Source organism: Leucoraja erinacea, chromosome 20, assembly GCF_028641065.1.
Source record: "Leucoraja erinacea ecotype New England chromosome 20, Leri_hhj_1, whole genome shotgun sequence".
Classification (NCBI taxonomy): domain Eukaryota; kingdom Metazoa; phylum Chordata; class Chondrichthyes; order Rajiformes; family Rajidae; genus Leucoraja; species Leucoraja erinaceus.
In genome coordinates, this window is record NC_073396.1 from 5130978 (window position 1) to 5149918 (window position 18941).

Below are 18941 nucleotides of genomic sequence, written 5' to 3' on the forward strand. Positions count from 1 at the left end.
CAATGTAGAGGTACCTGCAATGTAGCTCACTGTAACACACCAACACCAATCTAGAGGCACCAGCAATGTAGCTCACTGTAACACACCAACAACAATGTAGAGGTACCTGCAATGTAGCTCACTGTAACACACCAACAACACCAGCCTAGAGGCACCAGCAATGTAGCTCACTGTAACACACCAACACCAATGTAGAGGCACCTGCAATGTAGCTCACTGTAACACACCAACACAAATCTAGAGGCACCAGCAATGTAGCTCACTGTAACACACCAACAACAATGTAGAGGTACCTGCAATGTAGCTCACTGTAACACACCAACAACAATGTAGAGGTACCTGCAATGTAGCTCACTGTAACACACCAACAACACCAGCCCAGAGGCACCAGCAATGTAGCTCACTGTAACACACCAACACCAATGTAGAGGCACCAGCAATGTAGTTCACTGTAACACACCAACACCAATGTAGAGGAACCAGCAATGTAGCTCACTGTAACGCACCAACACCAATGTAGAGGCACCAGTAATGTAACTCATTGTAACACACCAACAACACCAGCCTAGAGGCACCAGCAATGTAGCTCACTGTAACACACCAACAACCATCTAGAGGCACCAGCAATGTAACTCATTGTAACGCACCAACACCAATCTAGAGGCACCTGCAATGTAACTCATTGTAACACACCAACAACAACCCAGAGGCACCGGCAATTTAGCTCTCACTGTAACACACCAACAACAACCTAGAGGCACCAGCAATGTAACTCATTGTAACGCACCAACACCAATCTAGAGGCACCAGCAATGTACAGTGTCCTCCATAATGTTTGGGACAAGGACCCAACATTTATTTATTTATTTACCTCAGTACTCCACTATTTGAGATTTGTAATAGAAAAAAAACCACATGTGGTTAAAGTGCACATTGTCAGATTTTAATAAAGGCCATTTTTATACCTTTTGGTTTCACCATGTAGAAATTACAGCAGTGTTTATGCATAGTCCCCCCATTTCAGGGCACCGTAATGTTTGGGACACAGCAATGTCGTGACACTGAAAGTAGTTATGTTTAGTGTTTTGTTGCATATCCTTTGCATGCAATGACTGCTTGAAGTCTGATTCATGGACATCAACAGTTCTCTGATGATGCAGCCATCTTTAGCTTATACTTGTTTGGGGACTAGTCCCCAGCATATAAAAGGGATGCTCAAGTGGGTTCAGATTAGGTGATTGACTTGGTCATTCAAGATTTGACCATTTTTTAGCTTTTTTTTAGCAGCCTTTCTTGAAGACCGGCCCCGATCATGGGTGAACAAGTAGGAAGACGGCTGAAATTTATTACCTTCCATCACAGTGAAGAATGTGGATGTTTATGTTAAATTTTATTTTATGTGGCGGTGTGTATTGTTGTTTTTCACTTAGTATGGCTGTAAGGAAACTCAAATTTCACTGTACCTTAATTGGTACATGTGAAAATTAAATCGAATCTTGAATCTATACACTTCAGAATTCATTGTGCTACTACCATCAGCAGTTGTATCATCAATGAGCCAGTTCCTTCAGCAGCCATACATGCCCAGGCCACACTCAGCAAAATCAATAACCCCACTCTCACCAGCGACGGCATCACTGTCTCCCCATCTCCCCAGGCCTGCAACCTTTGGCGTGATCTTTGATTTCACCCTCTCCCTTGAGCCTCACATTCGCCATGTCATTAAAACCTCCTTCTTTCATCTCCGCAACATCGCCAAAATCAGACCCTCTCTCACACCTCCCGCTGCTGAAAGACTCATCCATGCCTTCATCTCCTCCCGACTGGACTACTGCAACTCACTTCTCCTTGGCATCAGCTCCACCTACATCAACCGACTCCAACTGGTCCAGAATGCAGCTGCCCGACTCATCACCCACACCAAATCCTGGCATCACATCACTCCAGTCCTCAAACAACTTCACTGGCTTCCCATCTCCCACCGGATCACCTACAAAAATCCCGGTCCTCACCTACAAAGCCCTCCACCATCTGGCCCCCCCATATCTCACTGACCTCCTCTCCCCCTACCAACCCTCACGGTCCCTCAAATCCACATCAGCCGGTCTCCTCTCCATCCACAAATCCAACCTCCGCAGTTTTGGGGACAGAGCCTTCTCCAGGGCAGCTCCCAGGCTCTGGAACTCCCTCCCCCAACTGATCCGCAATTCCATGTCCCTCACCATCTTCCAGTCCCGCCTCAAGACCCATCTCTTCACCTCTGCCTATCCTTAGCCCCACGTCCCCCTCCCTTTACATATGTGCTTGAATTGCCTCATATTGTGTTTTGAATTGAATTCTGTCTTTAATTTGTGTACTAGTCATGTCTCTACTATTTATTTCATTCCGCTTACATGTTTTTCCTCTACTTGCTAAATTTTTGTAAGGTGTCCTTTAGACTATTGAAAGGCGCCCATAAATAAAATTTATTATTATTATAGCACCCCCACCACCATGTTTCACAGATGAAGTGGTATACTTTGAATTTTGGGCAGTTCTCTCCTCCATACTTTGCTCTTGCTATCACTCTGATATAGGTTAATCTTAGTCTCATTTGTCCACAAAACTTTTTTCCAGAACTGTGGTTCTTCTTTTAAGCAGGGTTGTGGAGTCGATACCGAAAACACTCGATTCCGAATCCTAGTTTTCTTGTGTATCCGACCCTGATCCCTAGGTATAATAATTCTAAATCTGCTATGATGACATTACACAAGATGGCATTTCATAAGAACCACATGAATCATTAGGCTACCTTTTAAACGTTTTGAGTCTATTGGTTGTAGCTATGCTATTTGTAGCTTTTTGTATTGTTTATTCTCGGGAAAAAAAACATAATTCATTATTATGCTTAAAGAAAAACAAATACAGAAAGGACTATGACAAAATTGAAATTCCATTGAGTAAACTAAAAAATATTAAAGCATTACTCCAAAATGTATTTAACTAAGGCCACAAGTATGAGCTAAATGGCTAAATTATGACAAAAAAAATTCTCGTGCAATAGAAATTAAAGTGCAATTCTCGTGCAATAGAAAATGCATAGGTTGTTAAGTTTGTTACTTAGGTACATACTGAAAATTGATGAATAACTTGTCCTTAGGAACCGAATTGCTTCTGCCGGATCCTCTTTCATTGAAGCCCTTAAATCTGATTTAATTATTTTCAGTGTGGAAAACAGTTTCTACGCTGACCTGAGTGGGTGGTATGGCTGTTACTATCATAGCCGCAAATGTTACTATTTCTGGATAAGCAGGGATGACGGGGAATTATAGATCAGTTAGCCTGACATCGATGGTGGGAAAGATCTGGAGTAATAACGGCGCATTTGGATAGCAGTAAAAGGATTGGTCCAAGTCAACATGGATTTATGAAGGGGAAATTCACGCTTGATTAACCTTCTGGAATTTTTTGAGGATGTGACGAGTAAAATGGATGAAGGAGAGCCAGTGGATGCAGTGTATCTGGACTTTCAGAAAGCCTTTGATAAGGTCCCACACGGGAGATTAGTGGGCAAAATTAGAGCACATGGTATTGGGGGTAGGGTATTGACATGGATAGAGAATTGGTTGGCAGACAGGAAAACAAAGAGTAATAAACAGGTCTCTGTCAGATAAATGTGAGGTTATCCACCTTGGCAGTAAGAACAAGGCAGATTATTATCTCAATGTTGTCAGATTAGGAAAAAGGGAAGTACAACGTGACCTGGGTGTCCTTTTACACCAGTCACTGAACGTAACCATGCAAGTACAGCAGGCAGTGAAGAAAGTGGCCTTCATAACAAGAGGATTTGAGTATAGGAGTAAAGAGATCCTTCTGCAGTTGTACAAGGCCCTGGTGAGACCACATCTGGAGTATTTTGTGCAGTTTTGGTCTTCTAATTTGAGGAAGGACATTCTTGCTATTGAGGCAGTGCAGCATAGGTTCCGATGTTAATCCCCGGGATGGCGGGTCTGTCATCTGAGGAAAGATTGGAAAGATTGGGGTTGTATTCACTGGAATTTAGGATGAGAGGGTATCTTATGGAAACACATAAAATTATAAAAGGACTGGACAAGCTATATACAAGAAAAATGCTCTCCATGTTGGGGAAGTCCAGAACCAGAGGCCACCGTCTGAGAATAAAGTGGAAGCCATATAAAGTTGAGATGAGAAAAAAACATTTTCACCCAGAGAGTTGTGAATTTGTGGATTTCTCTGCCACAGAAGGCAGTGGAAGCCATTTCACTGGATGAATTTGAAAGAGTTAGATAGAGCTCTTGAGGTTAGCGGAATCAAGGGGTCTTTGGAGAAGGCAGGCACGGTTTACTGATTGTGAATGATCAGCCATGATCACACTGAATGGCGGTGCTGGCTCGAAGAGTCAAATGGCCTCCTCCTGCACCTATTTTCTATGTTTCTATACCCTATCTATACTATTCACTCTCTATTCCCCTCAACATTTTAGGCACTTGTAGGGCTTTTATGCAATGGAATTGGTGTTATTAATTTATAGCATTTTTGTTTATTACATGGTAACTGTGTATATTGGGTTAATAGGCCTGTAAATCTGCACTGTAAAAATGTAAATTGTTCTACTGTCGGTACATATAACATCCAAGGTCAGATAGCTGAATGGATGGAAAATTGGCTTCCAGGAAGGAAGCAGAGGGTGATGGTGGAAGGTTGCTTCTCGGACTGGAGGCCTGTTACTAGTGGTGTGCTCCTGGGATTGTTGCTGGGCCCATTACTGTTTGTCATCTACATCAATGATTTGGATGAGAACTTACAGGGCAAGATTAGCAAGTTTGATGATGATACAAAAGTGGGTAGTTTTGCAGATGGTGAAGGTGATTGTGAAAAATTGTAGCAGGATCTGGATCGATTGGCCAGGTGGGCTGAGGAATGGTTGATGGAATTTAACACAGAGAAATGTGAGGTGTTGCATTTTGGGAAGTCTAACATGGACAGGACATACACAATGAATGGAAGGCCTCTGGGTAGTGTTGTAGAGCAGAGGGATCTAGGAGTACAGGAACATGGTTCATTGAAAGTGGCATCACAGGTAGATAAGGTGGTCAAAAAGGCTTTTGGCACATTGGCCTTTATCAGTCAGAGTATTGAATATAGAAGTTGGGCGGTCATGTTGCATTTGTATAAGACATTGGTGAGGCCAAATTTAGAGTTTTGTGTTCAATTCTGGTCACTATGTTACAGGAAAGATGTTGTCAAGCTGGAAAGGGCACAGAGAAGATTTACGAGGATGTTGCCAGGACTAGAGGGTCTGAACTGTAGGGGGAGGTTGTGTAGGCTAGGACTCTATTCCTTGGAGCACAGGAGGATGAGGGGTGATGAGTAAAATCATGAGAGGAATAGATCGGGTAGATGCACAGTCTCTTGCGGACGGGGCTCAGGTTCTTGGTGGACGCCGGGACAGACGTCAGCGTATTGCCCCCATCTGGACTCGACCTTCGTGATGGTAAGAGGGGCCCCCTGTTAACTGCCGCCAATGGCAATTCAATCCACACATATGACCGCTATGGTGGCCGCAAGGTTTATGTGGCGCGGCTTCGGAAACTGGCTGGACCCGGGCGTGCATCCCGTGCCAGACATGGAAGATGCATCGACACGTCCGGGCGCCCGTTCTAGACTTTGCAGTGCCACGCTGGCGGTTTGATCACGTACACTTGGACATCGTTGGGCCACTGCCTAGGTTCCAGGGTGTTTCACACCTGCTTACGGTGGTTGACCATTTCACGCGGTGTCCGGAGGGCATCCCACTCACGGACACTTCAACTCAATCGTGCCCTCATGGCAACTTGGATTGCCCGCTTTGGGGTTCCGCTTCACATCACGTCCGACCGGGGAGCCCAGTTCACGTCTGAACTGTGGTCCGCCATGGCCCGCCTGTTGGGGACGCAGCGCCACCACACGACAGCGTACCATTCCCAGTCAAATGGGTTGGTGGAGCGGTTCCACCAATGTCTGAAGGCCGCACTGATCGCCTCACAGGCCTTGGGTGGATGGATGAGTTGCCATGGCTCTTGTTGGGGATTCGGACGGCCCCCAAGGAGGATCTGTCATTGTCCTCTGCGGAGTTGGTATATGGTGCTCCGCTCACCGTCCCTGGGAGTTTGTCCCTGCTGCTGATGGGCTCCAGGATACCCTGTCATTGGTGCTGATCCAACTAGAGGGCGGTGTCTTGGTGTGGGAGGCGATAGTCACAGGGTCGGTACCTGAGTTGGTATTTAAGGCCGGGCAACGCCCGTGTCCTTGGAGGAGTAGCGAGCTGTAATAGAGAGATTAAACACGTGTAGTCCACACAACTTGTGTCCGACTAGTTTTTGGCTGGATCCCTGCGAGTTCCCTCTACAGGATTTTCTTTATTATAGAGAGAATTCTTCTGTCATCAGCTGTGGAGGTCTTCCTCGGCCTGCCAGTCTCTTTGTGATTAGTAAGCTCACCAGTACTCTCTTTCTTAATGATGTTCCAAACAGTTGATTTTGGTAAGCGTAACGTTTGGCTGATGTTTCTATTCTTGTGTTTGGCTGATGTTTTATTCTTGTTTCTCAGTCTCATAATGGCTTCTTTGACTTTCATTAGCACAACTTTGGTCCTCGTTTTGATAAATAGCAATAAAAGTTTCCAAAGGTGGTGGAAAGACTAGTTGCAGAGAGTTCTCTTATACCTGCATTAAGGAAGCAATTAAACACACCTGAGCAATTACAAACACCTGTGAAGCCATGTGTCTCAAACATTATGGTGCCCTGAAATGGGGGGACTATGTATAAAGCTGTAATTTCTACATGGTGAAAAGAAAATGTATAAAAATACCCTTTAATAAAATCTGACAATGTGCACTTTAACCACACGTGATTTTTTTCTATTACAAATCTCAAATTGTGGAGTACAGAGGCAAATATATAAATGATGGGTTTTTGTCCCAAACATTATGGAGAGCACTGTAACTCTCACTGTCACACACAAACAACAACCCTGTGGCAGCATCAATTACATTCTCACTATCACCTTCTGACAACAGACCAGAGGTATTGTCAATGTAATTCTTACTGTCACATACCAACAACAGGGCAGTGGAACTGTTAATGTGATTGTGACAAATATAATCCACAACAGCCCAGTGGTACAATCAAACAATTTCCACTATCACGTACCAATGACAACCTAGAGGCACCAGCACTGTAGTTGTCACCGTCACACACCTACAATGGATGCACCAGCAATGTAGTTGTGGTGCTGTCACATACCAGCTACAACCCAGTGGAACCATTAATGTGATTGTGACTGATATAATCCACTACAGCCCAGGGGTACTTTCAATGCAATACTGACACATACCAAGATCAAGGGTTCTCCACCTGGGGTAAATTTCACCTACCCAGGAGATAAATTTGTTGATTCTGGATTTGTACATTTTTTTTTTGTCATTGACTGAAAGTCCTGTCCCACTGTACGAGTTCATCAAGAGTTCTCCCGAATTTGCCCTGATTCGAACTCGGAGATTTACGGTAATGGCCGCTCACGGGTACTCGGGGCTCTCGTGGATATTTTTCAACATGTTGAAAAATCTTCACGAGTCTTTCCGAGCTTACCGGGTTTCCCGAGTACCTGCTGTTAGCGTTACGAGCCGCTAAGAGACGTCCCCAAGCTCCAACGTACCCGCTACTGCATTCTACGTGCTTACCACGAGTTTGATTTTTTAAAACTCGGGAGAGCTCTTGAATTAACTCGTACAGTGGGACAGGGCTTTGACAGTTTGGTTCTGGTTTGCCAGTACCTGTTCATCATATGTTGTTCATAAATAAGTGAAATAACATTGTTATGTGCTATTAAAGTTGCCAGGGGTAAACGGGTCGAAAAAGGTTGGGAACCCCTGACCTAGATGCACCAGAAATGTAGTTCTGGTACTGTCACATACTAGCTACAACCCTGTGAAACCACTAATGTGATTGTGGCTGATATAATCCCCAACAACCCAGCGGTACTATCTATACAATTCTCACTATCACGTACCAACAAAAACTTAGAGGCACCAGCAATGTCATTCTCACTATCATTTACCAACAACAGCCCTGTGGCAGCATCAATAAATTCTCAGTATCACACGCCGACAACAGACCAGTGGTATCGTCAATGTAATTCTGACTATTACATTCCTCAACTACCCAGTGCCATCAGCAATTTAATTCTCACTATCACATACTATATATAGCCCAGTGGAGCTATCAATGTGATTGTGACTAATATAATCCAGTGGTACCATCATTGTAGCTCTCAATGTCACACACCAGCAGCAACTGTTATTCTCACTGCCACATACCACTGGCATCGTCAATGCAGTCTCATTATCACACTCCCAACAGTAATCCACATGTACCATCAATGCCATTCTGACTAATATAGTGCACAACAACCCACTGTTGTTGCATTATATTAGTATTCTCACTTTCACATACCAACAGTAACTCAGTGGTCCGAATAATGTAATTGTGACTGATATAATCCACAACATCCCGGTAGCACTCAAAGTCATTCTCACTACCACATACCGACAATAGCTGAGTCTTACATTCTGACTCTTATATTCCTTAACTACCCAGTGTCAGCATCTGTACAATTATGACTAATATAGTCCACAACCCAGTGACACAACCAATGTAAATTTCACTGTCACATTCCACAGTGGCACCAGCAATGCCATTCTCACTGTCACATACCGACAACAGCTCAGTGGCACTACGCAAAGTGCTGCAGTAACTTAATGGGTCAGGTAGCATCTCTGGAGAACATGGATAGGTGGCGTTTCAGGTTGGGATCCTTCTTTAGTCTGAAGAAGGGTCCCAACCTAAAACGTCACCTGTCCATGTTCTCCAGAGATGCTGCCTGACCTGCTGACTTACTTCAGCATTTGTAAACCAGCACCTGCAGTTCCTTGCTTCTATCACCATTGTAAGCCTGACTATAACATTCCAACAACAACCTAGTGACACCCGCAATTGTGAAATTATCACCAACAATGTAACCCCCTCTCTTCTTCCCATCATCACCACTCCAATCCGCACCATTTTTCTCAATGTCCTGCCCACCCTCCACCTGTCCCCTTCATCCCCCACCTCATCTGATCTATTTCCCATGCTATCCTGCCCCTTTTCTCTCGTGCTCCCTTCCATCAATATCTCTGTCTTTCCATTTCATTCCTCTTATCTGACACCCTTCTGCCTTTTTATCTCTAGCCTTTGACTACACATCTGCCTACCAAACACCCCTCATCTCTATCCACCTATCGCTTGCCAGGCTTTGTCCTATCCCTACTTTCAGCTTTCTCTGCCTATTGCAATCAGTCTGCAGAAGGGCCCGGCCCAAAATGTTGCCTGTCCATGTCCTCCCAAGATGCTGCCTGACCCGCTGAGTCATTCCAGCACTTTGTGTTTCAGCCAGCAATGTAATTCTAGCTGTCACATTCGAACAAGAATGTGGTGGCGCAGCTGGTAGAGCTGCTGCCTCACAGTGCCAGAGACCCAGGTTTCAGGTACTGTCTATGTGGAGTGCGCGTGTTCTCCCTGTGACCGTGTGGTTTTCCTGGGTGCTCCGGTTTCCTCCCACATCTTAAAGACGTGCAATATAAGTCTCAACCACTCCTTAATATAGATTCTAAATAGTTGAGGCTTGATTATAGCTTGCTGCTTTGAAAACAATCACTTTTGCCCTGACTTTCTGTGTTAGTTTGGCAATCCTCTCTCCATTCCAATGTGTTGCTCCTCAGACCATGAGCTCTTGCCGTGTAGTCGTCTTTCTGGTGGCATCCCATCAGTTGTGTTGTGGAAAATTAAACGCACAACTTCTTGTTTCCCCTTTATCCAGCCGACTACGTTAAAAAAAAAGAATACATTTGTCAAGTGTAATTTCCCTTTTGTAAAATCCTTAATTATATTATGATTTGTAATGACCAGCTTTAAGTAATGGATTCGGCATGTTTCCAATAATGATGTCAGGCTGGCCCACTTTTGGTTTCCTACTTTGTCTGTGTTTCTGAGTTACATTTCTTTCCTATGGGCAGCACCAGAGACTCTGGTTCGATTCGGACTACGGGTGTTATTTTTATCCGGAGTTTGTACATTCTCCCTGCGTGGGTTTTCTCCGGGTACTCTGGTTTTCTCCCACACTCCAAAGACGTGCCGGTTTGTAGGTTGTTTGGCTTGGTATAATTGTAATTTGTCCCTCATGTGTAGTATAATGTAAGTGTGCGTGGACTTGGTGGGCCGAAGGGCCTGTTTCCCTGCTGCAACTCAAAACTAAAAAAAAGTCTAGTGAATCACCACCGTTGTATCCACCGAGACACAAATTGCTGGAGTAACTCGGCGGGACAGGCAGCGTCTCTGGAGAGAAGGAATGGGTGACGTTTTGGGTCGAGACCCTTCAGTCTGAAACGTCACCCATTCCTTCTCTCCAGAGATGCTGCCTGTCCCGCTGAGTTGCTCCAGCATTTTGTGTCTATCTTCAATTTAAACTAGCATCTGCAGTTCTTTCCTACACACGTTGTATCCACCTATTTGTATAACCATTTCTCCTTGTGCCCTGGGACATGGGACAAGTTCAGCATACTTCTCTGCCTTTTGCTTTAATGCTTTTCTCTCAGGTATTTGCTATTTTAAGTGCTTCCCTATCCTTTCCTCCTGGATTTTCCATATTATTGTATTGCTTTTAATCATCTATAAAAACAGATACAAAAAAATATGCTCAAGGTCTTGCCCTTTCCCTTATTTCCTATTATTCCCTTTCCAATCCTCTAAAGGACCAATATTTACCTCTGCTGTTTTCTTTTCAGTCGCTTTGAATGTCATTTAAAAAATATTTCTTTCTACCTTTAGTCTTGCCATTGATTTTCTCTTTTCGTCATCCTTTGCTGATCTCTGATATGCTCCCAATTTTCTGAACTGCCACTAATCTTTGCAATAATGTTTCCCATGTCTTTCAGTCGGGTACTATCTTTAGCTGGGGGTAGATGGATTGTCCTTTTAGTATTTATTTCTCAATGGATTATATATCTTCCTTGAGAAGTGAATTATCTCCTTGATTATGCCACTGCTTATCCACTCTCTTCTCTGTTAATTTATCTTCTCGGTCCACTTTAGCTGACTCTGTTTTTGCGCTTTGGACCCTTCTTCAGACTGAGCTTCTCACTATTGCATTGATCGCATCCTTTATTAATATCGCTCCTTCATCTCCTTTTCCTTTTTGACTATCTCTCCCCCCCCTCCCCAAAAGCTTCATGGCAATAAAAATAATTCCAGATCATCCAGCTCGTGGTTCTCTTTGGGAATCTGATCCATCCACTCATCCCCTTCAATGTTGTTTATTTATTCCTACAAAATATGTTGGCTATCTTCTCAATTAAGGTCAAATGATTTGAAGCCAAAAAACTGATCTTCTTAATATGAACATAAAGATTAAAATTGAGAACTACAATTTGTGCAATAATACGGATTCTCTTTGGTGGCTTTGTGATTTAATGCATGAGCTGAGATACAGATTCTGTCTATCCTGCTTAACTGGATGAGATGTCTTGCAATAGTTACATTTATTGACAGCCAATCGTCAAAAATCTGACGTTAAAAGGCCCTCTATTACCCCGATATGTGTATAGTTTTGCATCATTGTGTTTGTCTATGGGACTGGAATCATCTAAGCAAAGATAATGATTGCATCTTGTTCGTGACCTTTGCTGGTCTGGTAAGCGGTGAAGGAAGCGCTGTCATTGAAGTGTTTGTGTTTGTCAGAGTAAGCAGATGTAAGACTCTGCATTGACCCCTATTTAGGTTTTCAGTTGTCTCACCAGATTTTATTAGTGGAGAAGGCTTCAGCAAATTCAGTCGACATTTCATGGGGTTGATCCTCCCCTCTCACCAAGCACGGGTCCTCGTGGATGTGCGTCGATGTGTGAAAGCCGTGAGAATAGATTACACTGCGATTGGCACTCCTGAATTCCCATCTGACGTTGGGCAGCACAGTGGCGCAGTTGCTTCGAAACGTCGATCTCATTGCATTGAAACCCCGGCTTGACCTTGATCTTGGGTGCTGTCTGGGTGGAGTTTGTACACTAGCCATGTGACCACGTGGGTTTCCTCCGGGTGCCCCGGTTTCCTCCCACATCGCAGACGTGTGGGTTTGTAGGAGAATTGGCCTCTGTAAATTGCCCCTCGTGTGTAAGGAGTGGATGCGAAAGTGGGATTAACATAGAACTAGTGTGAACAGTGATCGATTGCCAGTGTGGACTCTGTGGTCTGTGGGGACCATTCCCATGCTGTGTTTCTAAACTAAACATTATAGATCAACCATGTCATTCAGCTCTGATGCAAAGCAAAACGAGCTCTGTGTGCACCAGGGTACATTGCTGGACAATGATCAGTTGTGGGTTCCGGAGCTGTTTTTGTTTCCCTGCAACTCAATGATTGCTGCCCCAACCAGCCAGAAAAATCATCGGGGTTAAATCTAGGAACATCGAGTTAGAGTGGGAGCAAAACATTGACATAGCGCCTTCAATGTAATAAAACCTACAGCAAATTTGGACAAAAGTTGACAGTGATGGAGAGGTTTAACATTTGTCAAACGTAGAGTGCCTTCCAGTGACAAAATGTGGGATCACTGCCTGGAATAGCTCAGATTTCATTTCTAGTTATTCATTTAGCTGTGAGTTTGGTTTCAACTACTTGCAGGCTTAGGCTAATGAGGTACATCAGTCATTTTGGAAGGATAGGGGCGCCACGGAGATGCTGCCTTACAGCGCCAGAGACTCGGGTTCGATCCTGACTTCAGCTGCTTGTCTGTACCGAGTTTGTACGTTCTTCCTATGACTGCTCTGGTTTCTTCCCACAATCCAAAGACATACATGTTTGTAGGTTCATTGGCTTGGTATAATTGTAAATTGAGATATTCCAGGCATTGAGCCCACATTTCATTGGTGTAGACCAGCGATCCCTGCACACTGACACTATTCCACACATCTTAGGGACAACTTTACCAAGCCAATTATCCTCCAAACCTTTGGAGTTTGGGAGGAAACCAGAGTACCCGGAGAAAACCCACGCAAGTCACGGGGAGAACGTACAAACTCCATACAGACTGCACTTGTAGTCGGGATCGAATATGGGTCTCTGGTGCAATAAGACAGCAACTCTACCGCTGCACCACCGTGCCGTCCTTAAATAGGATGGTTTAGTGATAATGTTGAAACATCTCTGGATCAAACATGACATTGCTGCAAATTTCAGATTAACCTGAAATGAAAATTGTGTGTGTGGTCAGTAAATTCATTATCTGGTGCTATAGATACTGCTGGTAAGCATGTGTAAACAGTTGCAACCTTCGTAGATAGGTTTTCACGGTTAATGACGAGTGCTTTGCACAATTGACACTGACCACGTGTAATGAGTAAGTTTTTGCTACAGAAAGCATCACGATTGGTAGATCCTGGTCTGGACTGTCATTTTGTATTTGTATCTTGATTCTTTGAATGAAAGGGAGACGGAAAGCAGCAAATTACAGGACTGTTAGCTCGATGTGTGTTATTCCGAAAATGTTCAAAGCTATTATTAAAGATGTTACAGCAAGCTACTTAGAAAAATTCAAGGTAATCGGGCAAAATCAATGAGGTGACAGGGAGATCAGGTTTGACCAATTTATTGGAATTCTTTTGAAGAAATCACATGAAAAACTGATAAAGGACAACTAATGGATGCATTAAGTACTTGGATTTTCAGAAGACATTTGATGAAATGCCACATCTTATTAAGGAAAACAAAAGCTGACGATGTATGAGGTAACATGTTGGCACGGCCAGATTGACTGGCTAAAGGGAAACAAAGTAGGTACAATGGGAGATTAGACACAAAAAGCTGGGTCGGACCAAGTCTGGAGAAAAGGAATGGGTGACGTTTCAGGTCGAGACCCTTCTTCATTCTGAGAGTCAGGGCAAAGGGAAACGAGAGATATAGACTGTGATGTAATGTGGCTTTTCCTAGTGGGCAAGATGCAATGATTGCCTTGGGGATCAGTAGAGAGCCCTCAACCTCTGACAATTTATAGTGATGGCTTGGAAGAAAGTACCCCAAAATTGCTAAATTTGCTAATGACGTAAAGATTGGTAGAAAAGTAAGTTATGAAGAAGATTTAATGGTGCTGCAAAAGGATATATATAGATGGAAAGGGCAAAGGTCTGGCAAATGGATGGGGAAAATGTGAAATTGTCTCTTGTGTGCAGAAAAGTAAAGAAGTTGCATATGATATAACTGCAGAGAAGATGCGGAGAGATCTAGGTGGCCCAGTCCATGATTCATAAAGGCCAATACGCAGTAATTAGGAATTATTATTTATCACTGGTGGAATTAAATATATAAGTAGGGAGGTTGGGCTTTAGTTATGTGCACATTGACATAACCTCACTTGAAGTATTGTGTAAAATAGTGGTTTATTTTTATAAGGAAGGGGGCACCTGAAAAAGGGACCACATCACCCCGATTCTGGCCTCTCTCCACTGGCTCCCAGTGTGGTTCCAAATCAATTTCAAGATCCTTCTTTTTGTTTACAAAGCCCTTAACGGGCTCGCCCACACCTACATCAAAAATCAGCTTTCCCACCATACCACTTCCAGGTCCCTCAGATCAGCCGACTTGGGGTTACTGACCATCTAGGCATAAGCTCAGGGGCGACCGCGCTTTTGCGGTTGCAGGACCTAGACTATGGAACAGCATCCCTCTTCCCATCAGAACTGCCCCCAAATTCAAGTCTAGACTTAAAGCTTATTTCTACTCTCAAGCCTTTCTTGAGGTCCTCTGAGGGAGCGCTGTATGTATGTATTTCTGTATGTACTGTTGATCTATGTACCACTGTTTGGAGCAAGTTAGTACCTGCACTAATGTAAAGTACTTTGGTCAACGAGAGTTGTTTTTAAATGTGCTATAGAAATAAAATTGACTTGACTTGACAGTTAATACAATTCGGAGATGGTTTACTGCAATGAGTGGGTTGTCTTATGAGGAAAGGTTAGACAGGACAGGCATGTCTGCTTGAATTTAGATGAGTAAGCTGTGGGTGGGGAACATGGAACTTCCTAGATTGTATTAAGTTCCTAAGCAGTTTTACCAGAGTGGAATTAGAGGATATTTGCTTTTATTGTAGGATTCACAACTAGGGGCATCCATGGAATGTCGAACGGTACAGCACAGGAACAGGCCCTTCGGCCCATGAGGGCTGTGCTGAATATGATTCTAGGTTAAACTAATCTCTGCCTGCAAATGATCCATATCACCCCATTCCCTACACATCCATGTGCCTTTCTAAAATCCTCTTCAATGCCACTATCGTATCTGCCTCCACCACCACCATCCTGACAGTGTGTTTCAGGCACCCACCACTCTGTGTAAAGAAAGAGACAAGAGGCACATTGGCTTCACAGTAAATATGCTTATTTATTTTGTGATAATTGAGGTTCTCTTCAAAATATTTCCTGTTTTGAACTAAATTCTGCTTTCTTCCTAGGAAAGTGATGCAAAGGTGACCTTGCTACTCAAAGAATTAGCGGGCGGCATTCAGCTGCTGAAGCTGAGCGGCTGCTATTGGTTGTCCGGCTCAACCATTGACCTGGTCACTCGGTGTAAGAACATCGTGAAACTTGACCTGACGGGGTGCCAGATGACGTCACTGCGACTCTCGAAGATGCTGTCCGTGCTCCGGAGCCTCCGCTCGCTCGCCTTGGACATCAAGCAAGGGTTCGACGTGGGCCAGCTGAGCAGCGCATGCAAGACCACCCTCCGCAAAGTCACCGAACTGAAGCAGACCCTGTTCACCCCCTCCTACGGCATCGTCCCCTGCTGTACCAAGTTGGAGAGGCTGTTGCTTTACTTTGAAATCCCCGACCGGACTCGAGATGGCGAGATGCTCTCGGGGCAGCTGATGGTCGGACAGAGCAACATTCCCCACTATCAAAACCTCAAGGTGTTCTATGCAAGGTTATCACCAGGCTACGTCAACCAGGAGGTGGGGAGGTTTTACCTGTCAGTCCTGAGTATCCGGACTCCTGAGAACCTGCGTGCCTTTATCCTCTCCGTCCCGGGCATTTTTGTCGACACCGGGTGCTCCACATGGAACTTCCTTGACTGTATGACCAAAAACTTCAGCCTGGAGGCATTGCAGCTCCCTCGTTCCTGGTTGAATGGGTCATCGCTTCTGCACTCCTCGCTGCTGCACACCATTACTCTGAGTAACCCGGTCTATTTAAACTTCAGCCACTGCATACTCTCCGGATGCCAGCTGAGCCATCAGATCATTAACGGCGGCAGAAACGTTCAGTCGCTGGTTAGTCTGAATCTCAGTGGCTGCGTCCACTGCTTACTGTCAGACTGCTCTGTCTTTCGCAAGGCCAAAGATAACATTGATTTCGACGTGGTGGAGGCGCTGGTAAACTGCTGCCCCAACCTGAAGCACTTGAACCTCTCAGCGGCTCACCACCACAGCCCCGAGGGGACAGGGCAACACTTGTGCCTGCTGTTAGCCAGGTTGAAAAAGTTACGCTCCCTCTCGCTGCCTGTGTGCTGTGTCGTGCAAAGTGGCAAAAACGTCGGCAAGCAACCAAGCCAATCCTTGCGGCGGGGTCTGAGGAAGAAGGTCCGGATTGGAGTTGCTGCCTATCCGAATGATGGTCAGGAGCAGCCACCCTTGGAAGCACCTCCGCCTGTGTTTGGTACTCTGCTGGAAAACGTTCCCTTTTTAGAAGAACTTGAACTGATTGGGTCCAGTTTCTCCTCGAACGTGCCTCGGAACGAGCCCGCCATCAGGAATATGCAGCCACCCTGCGAGCGGGCGCAGCGCATCCGCGATGAAGAACTGATGCTCATCGGACAGTTGCAGTACCTGCGCCTTCTGACTCTGGCTCAGCTCCCTGGCATTCTGACTGGGTCGGGCCTGACTGCCATCGGCTTGAATTGTCAGCAGCTCCAAACCCTGTCACTGGCAAACCTGGGTCTGCTGGGGAATGTTGCCTACATGCCTGCCCTGTGTGAAATGCTGAAACACTGCAAACAATTGAAGGACTTGAGGTGAGCGAATGTAATCTGATTTTGATGAGATATATTACAGGAATGAAGGGTGCACTTTGTATAAGATATAACAACATTTTACATCTTATTGTAGTACAATTTGTAATCCTCCATATGAAAACGGGAGATCACATTTTTATAGCCCTTGTTGCTAAATGCTTGGGTTGCCACAAGGAATATCGGAGCCGGTGATTTTAAGTGAAGTCATTTGCTGCATTGACAAGTGAAGCAGCAGCTTGCACGGAAAGTCCCACAAATAGCACCGAGATAAAGAAACAATTATATTTGTGTTGTAGTTATGATACTGGGCTTGTAATCCTGAGACTTGGAATAATCTGGAGAAATTGAGTTCAAATCCTATTATGATAGATGGAGAATTTAAATTTGATTCTTTTTCTTTAAACAAAAGACTGCGAAAGAAGGTGATTACATTAAAATTGAATATTTTTGATTTTTTCCTAAAAAGATCATTGGTGAACTAATATCCCGCTGCAACCTATAAGTTGCCAAACAAGCCAGGCACTTTTATGAATGAACAAACCGGAAAGGGTGCAGAGACGATTTCCAAGGATGTTGCCAGGACTTGAGGGCTTCAGCTATAGGGAGATGTTAAGCATGCTATGACTCCATTATTTGGAGAGCAAGAGGATGATGAGTGATTTTATAGAGGTACACAAAATCATGAGATAAATTGATTGTGTAAATGCAGAGACTCTTGCCCAGAGAAGAGGAATCAAGAATCAGAGGGCAAAGGTTTAAAATTAGGGGGGAAAGATGTAATAGGAACCTGAGGAGTATTTTTTTTACACAAAGGGTGGCGGGTGTAGGAAACGAGCTGCTGGTGGAGGTAGTCGAGGCAGGGACTATCGCAAGGATCAAGAAGCATTTAGACAGGAACATGGCTAGAACAGGTTTAGACTTTTCCCTGTGCCAATAAACTAAACTGAAACAAGAGGGATAATGGCCAGACGCAGGCAGGTGAGACTGATGTAGCTGGGACTTGTCGGCCGGCGTGGGCAAGTTGGCCGAAAGGCCCGTTTCCACACTATCACTCTATGACTCTATCTGAAAAAGGCAATTCCTTTTCTGGTTATGTCAAAAGAAACTTCGTCTCAGTCCTCAGTAATTCTCATTACCAGTTGAAAAGATAAGGGTGAAAGAAAACAATATGTTTAGTTATTGGAATAAAAGTGTGAGGAAGGGTCCCGCTATGATGCATTACCTATCCATTTTCTCTGGGGTTGCTGCCTGACTCACTGAGTTACTTCAGCACTTTGTGTCCATCTTTTGTATGATTATTGTTTATTGCTCCAGTTACAGTTATGTATCTGTCATAACACAATCAAACTGTATTTGATTGATTAAGCTGGAGTAAATCAGCAGGTCAGGCAGGAGAAAGGGAATCGGTGATGTTTCAGTTCGAGACCCTTCTCCGAAACGTCACCTATTCCTTTTCTCCAGAGATGCTGCCTGACCCGCTGAGTTCCTCCAGCTTTTTTTGTCTGTCTTCAGTTTATACCAGCATGTGCATGTCCTTCCGACACATGTATTTCATTCATTGTTTGGTCCCCCATTTTTGTCCTTGTACATCTTTCACTCTCATTCAAAACTCTTGTTAGTCTACCATATCTTATTTTGTGGCAAATGTTTGTACTAATTTCACTGTCGTCCTAGTGAGTTCCATTGTCTGCAACTAGTTATCACCTAGCCCACGGCCAACAATGGCCTGTTTCCTTTATCATTGTTCCTTTTTTGCATACGTTTCACTCATTTGTTTTATTCATCACCGTCTACACCTCTAGTTTCCCTTTCCCC

At 44.3% G+C, this 18941-nt stretch overlaps 1 protein-coding gene across 1 annotated transcript in view; it reads left to right on the forward strand.

The window, feature by feature from the left end:
* The window catches only part of fbxl18 (F-box and leucine-rich repeat protein 18), a 47508-nt gene that overhangs the window by 526 nt on the left and 28041 nt on the right, over positions 1–18941 (forward strand). The window contains exon 2 of the mRNA XM_055651058.1: positions 15571–17126. Within this exon, the coding sequence (XP_055507033.1) occupies positions 15571–17126 (1556 nt within the window). The remainder of the gene's footprint in view (positions 1–15570; positions 17127–18941) is intronic.